The sequence below is a fragment of the Argiope bruennichi genome, chromosome 9 (assembly GCF_947563725.1).
Source record: "Argiope bruennichi chromosome 9, qqArgBrue1.1, whole genome shotgun sequence".
In the NCBI taxonomy this organism is placed as follows: domain Eukaryota; kingdom Metazoa; phylum Arthropoda; class Arachnida; order Araneae; family Araneidae; genus Argiope; species Argiope bruennichi.
In genome coordinates, this window is record NC_079159.1 from 121,993,946 (window position 1) to 122,003,407 (window position 9,462).

At 31.2% G+C, this 9,462-nt stretch overlaps 1 protein-coding gene across 1 annotated transcript; it reads right to left on the reverse strand.

Annotated features, from left to right (window-relative positions):
- Positions 1-388: 388 nt before the first annotated feature.
- Positions 389-8,007, reverse strand: LOC129983628 (uncharacterized). The gene is made up of 2 exons (XM_056093164.1): positions 7,884-8,007; positions 389-767 (listed from the first exon to the last, which is right to left on the reverse strand). Exons 1-2 carry the CDS (start codon positions 7,899-7,901, stop codon positions 471-473), a joined length of 315 nt encoding a protein of 104 aa, XP_055949139.1. The 5' UTR covers positions 7,902-8,007; the 3' UTR covers positions 389-470.
- Between the last annotated feature and the right edge of the window lie 1,455 nt (positions 8,008-9,462).

Genomic DNA, 9,462 nt, shown 5'->3' on the forward strand with positions numbered 1-9,462 from the left:
TACATCAATTTTCGATGTAGCTGAAACTTTGCTTGATAATAATAGATAAAATAGATAAGCTTATAAATTATCATTATTTTTTTCATATGATTATAAAGTAGAAATCAAAATGTCTGGGGGGACTAATAATGAACTTACTTCACAACATAATAGAATGATAATGACCAGGTTTGATATGCTAAATTGAATAAATATTTTAATATGCTGAGAAAAATTTGAGTTACATCAAAAAGAATATACATGTGTGATATTTTTGAAAGATCCCTTCGTGTAAATCTGTAAATAGCTTGAAAACATAATACATTCAGACTTTTATTAAAAATGTTTTATTAAATAAAAAAGTACTACAGTTAAAATAAAAACTAACTACAGTTTGTGTGCTATTCATTTGGCAATAATCTAGATCGTATTTACAGTTTTACAAAAATAAATATATCCTTTGTGTGAATTTGTACTGGAGCGATAAACGCTTAATCTTCTTCATCATCATTTGGGAAATCGAAATCCTCCTCCTCCCCTCCCTGCTTAGAAGAGTCGTTATCATCATCAGGTTCATCACTGTCTCCTTCCGTTTTCTTCTGATGAGGCCCTACGGCGGGCATTTTCACGTGATAACCGAAGGGTGCGAATGTCTCCTGGCCTCTCGTTTTGGAGGGTCCTCTGAACACTTTGATGCTCACTCCCCCAAGCTCGTCTATCCCAACTTCATCATCTTCCTCCCCGGTACTTCGGGTCAGCACACCCAGCAACAGGAACAGCACGCATACCTGAAAAGATAAAATTCAAGAAATATAAACTTGCGAAAGCTCTTGTTAGAAATATCAGAAATAGAGAGGAGTTGCTTATTCAGTGCACGAACAGCTAATGGAAATGGACGTTTGAATGTGATACATTTGCTGAATTTGTTTTGTTTGAATTTACATTGTTACATTTGTTTGAATGTGATTGCGCGTTTGAACCAAAGATTAAATGATGCAAGATTTACTCACTGTGGAGTACAAGAGTGTTTTGAACACTTTCTAAAACATTGTTCATTAAATCTATTTTCCTTTTATCATATCCAATTAATATATTCGTTGCCAGGAATCATGCCGGTGGTTCGAACCACTATCTTACTCTCTCTCTTAATTGTAGTAGAGAAAAAAATATCTAATTAGATCGTAGATGAGAATCATAGCCGATTCATACGATAAACAAGGAATAAAACAAGGAGATATAAACTAAATCTGTGTGTTCTAGCATAGCCGTTTAGAGACATAGATACATTCTTCTTGTGTTCAGCCGACCACCCCGCCACCACTAAACGTAGCAATATCGACAAGATTTGTTGTGGCCGACTGCTATTTTAGTCCGTCAATAACACTGACAGATTCATCAATTTGACATTCTCTTCGAGGTATTTGGCTCCTAGCCACAAAGTGGTCGATCAATGACCTTCCTCCTCATCTTCCCGTTCGTCTGTCTTCCTATTAAACAAGGAACAGGCCATCACTTAAAGAAATTCTCCTCGGAATCCTCAATATTTCTCCAAATTCTCGTTTCACAACAATAGAAATCCGTAAGGCAGTTGGTAAAAAACTGACCATTTTTAACATCATATCTCTCAGAATTTTAAGATTACCTAGTACCATCGGCACTGTACGTAAGTCATTTTCAACTTACAGATTATTTCGGAATTCTGAGATTTCTATGCATTAGAGATATACATACCGTCTATTTCCAGACGACCATGGTTCTACTTGCATCAAATTCTACATTGAATGAGAACTTGAACTTTCTACCATAGGTGACGCATTTTTATGATTTTTCCCACCTCTCTGCAATTATATAAAGTTCGTGTGTGTGTGTGTGTGTAAACTCGAAAAATCAGCATAAATTCCAATCTGTTTTATTATAACAAAAAGTCGCAGCAAATATGTGCAAACGTTGTAAAACGAAATATTCAAGATATGACCGTAATTAATACAAACATCAACGCCTATCCCATGGGAAGAAACATCTAAACACTGACTAAGAGATTCTTCGAAAAACTTTTAAAGAAATCAGATAAATCCATTGATAAGAATTCCGTTATTTTCACATATAAATGCGCATATATGCTTGCATTTATTCAAATCAAAATTTAAAAAAAAATAGAGAAATTTACGACATTTTCTATCTAATGAAAATATACTAAATTTAATTTCGTCGATTTCTTATTTTTAACCTAATTAGAATTTCCATTTTCTAATTTTATTTTTATCAGCTATAAGAAAAACAAAAAAATTTAACACGTCACATGGCTTGCCACTCTGGCCAACATGAATTTCCCATTATGCATTGAATATGCTGGAGAAAATTATTTGTAGCAGACTAGTTGATTTCTTTAATTATTCGGAATGCATATATTTTACTGAGGTCACCGGTGACCGCTGATGTGGAGTAGCGCTTCGTCTTTGTATGTTTTACAGAGGGGACATTAGTAGAGGAGCAAGGGAGGAAATTGCCCCTCCCCTGTCGGTCAGCGACAAATTGAGAATTTCATTGACAAAAACAACATAGTTTTGGAATGATTGCGGTAAGCTTGGAATTAATGAATATGATAATTTAAAAATCCTCTTAAAGTTAATATAGTGAAAATAATTGAAATATCGAAATAATGGTTTAAATCGGCAGAGAAACTACATTTAGCATAGCCGACAGAGTGACAGGTGAATAAGATACATTTTGCAGAAATTTTTTGGTCTGCCGTCTAACAAAACAATGCAAGAGATGTTGATGACGTACGTTAAATCCGAAGTGATTTTCTGACACCTGATTCAAAAATTATTCATTCAGCTTCTAATTTCTTCTATATTTGATAAAATAATCGATAAAATGGCAAATGAATGAGATGACTCACTTTTGTCAGCTGTTTTTTATTTTTCGGCTAAGATACCATCATCGCTTATGAAAAATTAAATACTTGCTTTCTTCCACAATTTCGATTACCTGTCAGTGGAATTACTAGGAAAATTGAAGCATTTATATTATACATGATAGGGTATGAGGCGGCTGTTTTCCCTGTTCAAAATTCAATGAATTAAACGGAAAGTAATCGATATTTTATTCATCCAGTTGTTCTTCGGCAAAGAATTTTTAATTTCTTATAATATACTATATTTATTTCATTATGATAATTCTTTGATTAAAATCTGATTACTGAATAAAGAAAATTAATAAAACAAGCAACTATTGCCGACATTTTTTTTTTTCCTTCTTCCAATATTTATTCTAAAAGCTACTTCGCTATAATCAAATTATGTGAATTCACAGTAAATTACTGGAGTAAGTATATTATATAATTCTAAATTAGATTTATTTAACAGTGAAATATCTACACAGTGTAATTTATCAGGTTACAATTATTTCACTAACAAAATATCACTGCAATTGTCAACAAGAAATAAATATATGTGATACGGTACCTTTTTAAAGAGTTATTCAAGTAAGCACAGAACTTGTTAAATATATCCTGAGTCAGATTCTGCATTCAGTATTATAACCATGCAATCGGAGAATGTATTCCCTTATGTTAGCATTGAAATATTTTACTTCAATGACACGTATTTAATCGAACTTTATTTTCGCAAAAGCACTTTATTTTCATACTAGAAGAATATTTTTCCTATTTTGGTATACTTATTTGATTTCTTTTTCTTTTACAAACTGAAAGTTATGAGATTAATCTTTTTTTAATAAATATCTGATACGTGAGTATTTTTCCCGGCGGAAATCTGGAGGGTCTTCGTAAATAAAGCAATGTCAGGACACACTGATTTAAATTGATAGTGATGAAAGAGTACCAGCTGGGGGACAGAACCACTGTTGAGGAGGTGATAAGGAAAATAAAAAAGAATAAATTGAAAATTAAATACTTCTTTTTATATTTAAAATGAATAATTATATCATACAGGTATATCGGAAAGTATTAAAATATTAATAACACATGTTTTGTAATTATTTTAAATTTCATTTTTGATCAATAATTAATAAAATGCCTATTTTAGTTCAAAACATGAGTAAGCTGAAAATGTTTTAAAAAATAATTTCTTAAAATTCATGTTGATTTCAAGTTTAATTAAAATTAAGTATTTCAATGTAAATTCATGACATTAGTTTTCTGAATCAAAATATAAAATACACGTAAATATTTGTGACTTTCATGTTCTTGACCCATTTCCTCCAATACTTATCACTGACTTATAATTTTTATTAAATACTAAATGCTATATTATAATATTCTTAGGAGTAAATATAAGACAAAGATCGTGCTAAACAGGCATATTACAATTTCTTTCTTTCTTTTTCTCGTAAAAAATATAAGCAGTGCTGGAACAGCATTCACATTTCATCACACCCCTGATTTTGCAATAGTTATTTGATGAAGTCACTAAAATGTCTTAAGAAATCATTCGTCTGTAGTGCCATCTGTTGCTGTCGAGAGCAATTAGTAATTATATTTGGAAAGCACGAATCACTCTATTTTGTTTCCAACGAACAACAACTCAGAAATAAATATTAGGAAACTCCTGATCCTACTACAAAAAATGTTGATAATACTAACAGAGGTTTCTAACTTCTTTTGAATCAGAATTATACCATTCATAGTAAGATGGCAAATGTGTTGGCATTTAATAATGTGAAATGAATTAGATTTAAATCCGTTTCCATTTAACAAAGGAATGCTAGTCTAAAATTATTAAAAAAATATGTGTATTTTCCGCACCGGTGAAAACAATTTATCTAAATAATTGATAATAGAAAATAAAAATGGAATATAGGTCATAAAATTTGCACAGAACAGGAAATTATTTTTTTCCCATTAAATTTACTAATTTTTCAAATATGAAAAGTAAATTATAAAATTTACAACAAAATAATACATTGCGGAAAAGAAGAAACAGATTTCTTAATTAGTGGTAATTTAAAGAATGTTGTTCCTAATTCTAATGATTTTTGACACAAAATCATCATTTACCACTATTCGTCTATCACTTCACCGTGTAAAAATATATTGATCATAAATTTGAGCTAAGCTACTCTGCAGCCAAAAACAGTCACAAGTGATCTTTCAGCTCAAGTTCAGATTCATGGAACAATATCTTTTAAAAATAAGTCGACGCAATTTTACTTTTTTTATTTTTAGTTGTATAAAATGATAGAAATCTCAGTCAGAAAAACGTAAAAACGACTTTAATAATATCTGGAGGATGAGTTATAGTTTTACAATCCTTGAGTCTGACATTAAGTTTTCTTGCATGAAAGGGCACAAATAATAAATTATGGCATTTTCCCCCGTCAATTTTTTTTTTATTTATCCGAAGTTTCATGCTTACTCAACTCTATTTCTAACCACTTATTTACCTATGATTGTTGAAATAATTCATTCCATTTCAGAACATGGTTTAGAAAAATGAATTCTTTGTAAATGAGAATATTCCATTTCTTTATAAAAGTGTTCTTTTGAAATTTTGTGACATTTTAGTAAATATCCATGAAATTAACTAAAAATAATAATTTTTTTTTGTACAATTCTGATTATATATTAGTATCGAAATTAATTTACGAATGATTCTAAATTTTAAAACAGGTTGCTGAAATGAAAATCGTACATTGTTTCTCCCCCCCCGCCCCCTCTCCTTTAAAAAAATGTTTAGCTTAAGCTTGAAGACACTATATACGAATTTAAGGTTGATTATTAAGTCCCATTTAGAATTCGTTAAGTATCAATCCAGTTTCTCCAAACGATTTGTCTCCGTTTGTTTAAACAAAATTTGCTTGAAATTAAAAATGCTTTTCTAGTTTCTTTTATTGCATGTATTACAATACACCAACCTCTGCAACATTAATCGGTTTATCATATAAAAAAATCTACTTTGTCATTCATGTTATGAGAGAAATATTTATAATTCCAACTGAAAAAATAAAATCGAAATAAATCAGATGAAAAAAGATATAACTGCAGTACACTCCCGAGTATCCGGTTAGTGACTACCCGGCCTAGTTTTCTTTTATCGTTATTATATTATTCATATCCTTTAACTTACTTTTTCTCTAATAAATTCTTGAAATGTGCAATGCAGTATATAAATATATATAAACTACCAGTACAGAACCTTCTATTTTAACTCGAACACGTTACCAGCAACTGCTTCTATATTTTTACCGGGCCGCGGCTGCGTTCACATTGGGATAAATAGAGGGCTTAGTACTCGGAAAGAAGTGAGGAAATACGTATTATAACGGTGAATTATGGATAAAAATTCTTCTGGTATTGGTTGGCAAAGAAATGAATTCATAGCACTCCGGCTTTTTTGTTATCCGGGCAGTCCTTCTGCCATATAAGGCCGAATACTCGGAAGAAAAAGAAAAGCATTAACTATAAGATTTAAAAGACTAATTTTTTTTAATCCATTTATGTCACTTATTAACAACAAATGCACTATGATAGAGAAGAAGGGAAATCTTAGATCAGCGGGTCTTAACCCTGAGAAACTTAATATTTTTGTAAGAAAACAATCAAAATGCTATGATTATAAATCATTAACGCTTGTTAAATATTCCTTAAATAAATATGTATGTAGGATGGAGAAACAGAATGCACAAAGTTGATTCAAACTGGAGGAACTTTTCTTAGTATTGTTGCAATTTTTATCTTATATCTTTAAAGGAGCAATTCTTGTATACATATTTATTTCGGGCATCACGGAAACGGCTATAACGATATGGATCAAATTTTATATTTAGATAAGCTTTTGCTTATTAAGTTTATCTATATAGGTGTCTTTCCTGTAAAACCACGATTTTACACACACACAATATATATATATATATATATATATATATATATATATATAGCTATTAGAATAAGTAATCTAAAATATAAGCAATACGAAATTAAAACCCAATTTCTGAAACAATCTAAATTATTTCGGAAACGAAACTAAAAATATTTGGAAATTAAAAAATTATTTCGGAATCAAACTAAAAAATTAAAAACTAAAAAAAGTAGAAAAAGCATCATTGTATTTAGAGAAAACAAATGCAAATACTACTGAAACACAGATGAGTCTAGTCTAATTAGTAATAAAAACCAAGTTAAAAGGAAAAAAAAAATAGAATCAAAATTAAACCAAAAAAAATTATTATTTATTTATTTGGTTTAATCTTGATTATATTTTTTTCCCTTTCAAATTGGTTTTTATTACTAATTAACTATTAGAATAAGTGTATTCAACTTCAAATTGTGCGCCATGCAGTATAGTGGCCAGAACAACATGAATGACGCGTATGTGGTGGTCCTCGGTTCGAGTTGCGATACTTGATTTATATTTTTACTTATGTATTTATATTAAACTTTTTTAAGTCTATCTATTTAGGTGTCTTTGCTGAAAAATAACGTGATTCTGCACACACCACACAAACATTTTTTATAACTAACTATTAGAGCCTTTTTCTATCTACCCCTATGCTGACTATACCATATAGCGCCATCTCGGACCCGATTTCACCATCGTAAAACTGAGTGTAAGTTCAATAATATAAGTAAAAATAGATAAACTGTAAAATGAATACTGTAATATAGCAGATTGTATCAAATAACATAGTGCATTCATGATTTTTTTTTTATTTAAATGACAAGTTCATATGTATCCAAGATTAAAAAATATACATATGTAATCAGTACTAATCACATTCGTATCTAAATATTTTCTCCAAAAACACACAATTTTACAAAAAATCAATAAATAAACAAATAAAGGCCGAGCGAAGCCCTGTCTTTCAGATATTTGCAGCTAGAAATGTAGCAACAATGCGGTGATCATTCTATAGTGAATCAAGACAAAACCGAACCGACTTACCTTGATGCAGGTGCCCATAGCAAACTTCGAAATAAATCACGCCTCATCTTCGGAGAGGGTTTTAGTAAGGCGCATCAGTCACGCTCGGTCGAAACCAGGACGTCGAGAGCAACGACTTTTCCCGCCGAAAAAAACAAAGGCCAGCCGAATTGTCCTGCAGTGAAGATGCGCCTCGTCGGAGAGTGGTGGGGAAAGGCTTTCGAACAGTTATTTCTTAATAGAAAAAGCAGCATCGCCTCCAAGTGCGAGCAGCCGGTTGGCTATCAGAAGTTCTAAATATTAATCGTTCAAGTGACAATAGACGAGCAAATAAAAAAAGTATAATATTTGTAATTGAATTCGAATTTATGCAGCTCCCTCTCCCCAAATGAATAAATCTCCTAATATTTAGAAAGCCATTTTTGCCTAATACATCTTTAACAATACAAAATTAAAGACCAAAAATCTGAATTTCATTAGATTCAAAACATGACTCTAATTGTATCAGTATCATCTTTAACATGACGCAATGTATCAGTATTTCAAATACATTGAAAATGTATTTCAAATACTGGTGCAATTCTTATTTATTGTTCTTCATTTACTTACAACTAATTCATTTCTTGGTCTTTTATAGCAATGAACGCTTTCACTTATCAAAAATTAGCTAATCTGATAAACTTAACGCTTTCCATTTTATTAATTATTTAATTAAATTAATAAGATGGAAATTTAGATAATCGCTGAAGATGGGTTGTATTTAATATAACATAAGCAATCTGAAAATAGAGAAATAATTGCTTGCACTTACCAAAGTAAAATATTTTTTTCTTCTAATCCAAGATACAAAAAAAGTGCAAGAATTCCTTTCCGCGCCAACTATCTGGTGACTAAAACAAAAATAGATCCCCCCCCCCAAATTGAAACTTAGGAAACGCCAAAGATCTGCCCCATAAAATTGCAATATAACCTTCAAAGCGATCTTTATAAACATACATGATCAAATAAGCAAACAAAAACTTATAAAAAAAAGCATGAATGTCCCGGCATCCTTTATGTCTTTGATCGTCAAATTCTATGATTTTCGCGCCTTCATTTTTTGAAATGTTTTCAGAAGTTCGAAAAAGGTAGAGTAATTCGAATTTAATAGTTCGAAAATCAGTGGGGTGGGGTGGGGACACGTCATTTTATCATCTTGTGCAATTGCTAAGACAAATATCACTTCTTTCTTCTGGCTGAGGTTTTTGACCAGTATTAAAACTCAAAACACCCCAGTCCAAAAACTCTCATTCAGGTGCAGATGAGATTGTGCTCCTAACAACATCCCGGCAAGCGGAAGGGCTCATTGTATCTCCTGCAAATGGGCCCACTTGCAAAAGCTTGAGCTGGCTGTTTTGCATAGTATATAATGCTTACATCCACAACAAAAAGCTTATTCCTAAATTATTATTATTATTTATTTTCACCAAACTGAACCAATCTAATCCTTTTTTTTATTTATTTAAATGGTCATTTTTGCGTCCCTTCCCTCTATCTGTGCCCTTGGCAAGAACCGCTCTATGCTCCCTCGAAGGCGTGGTGCCAAAAATGGCAAAATCTG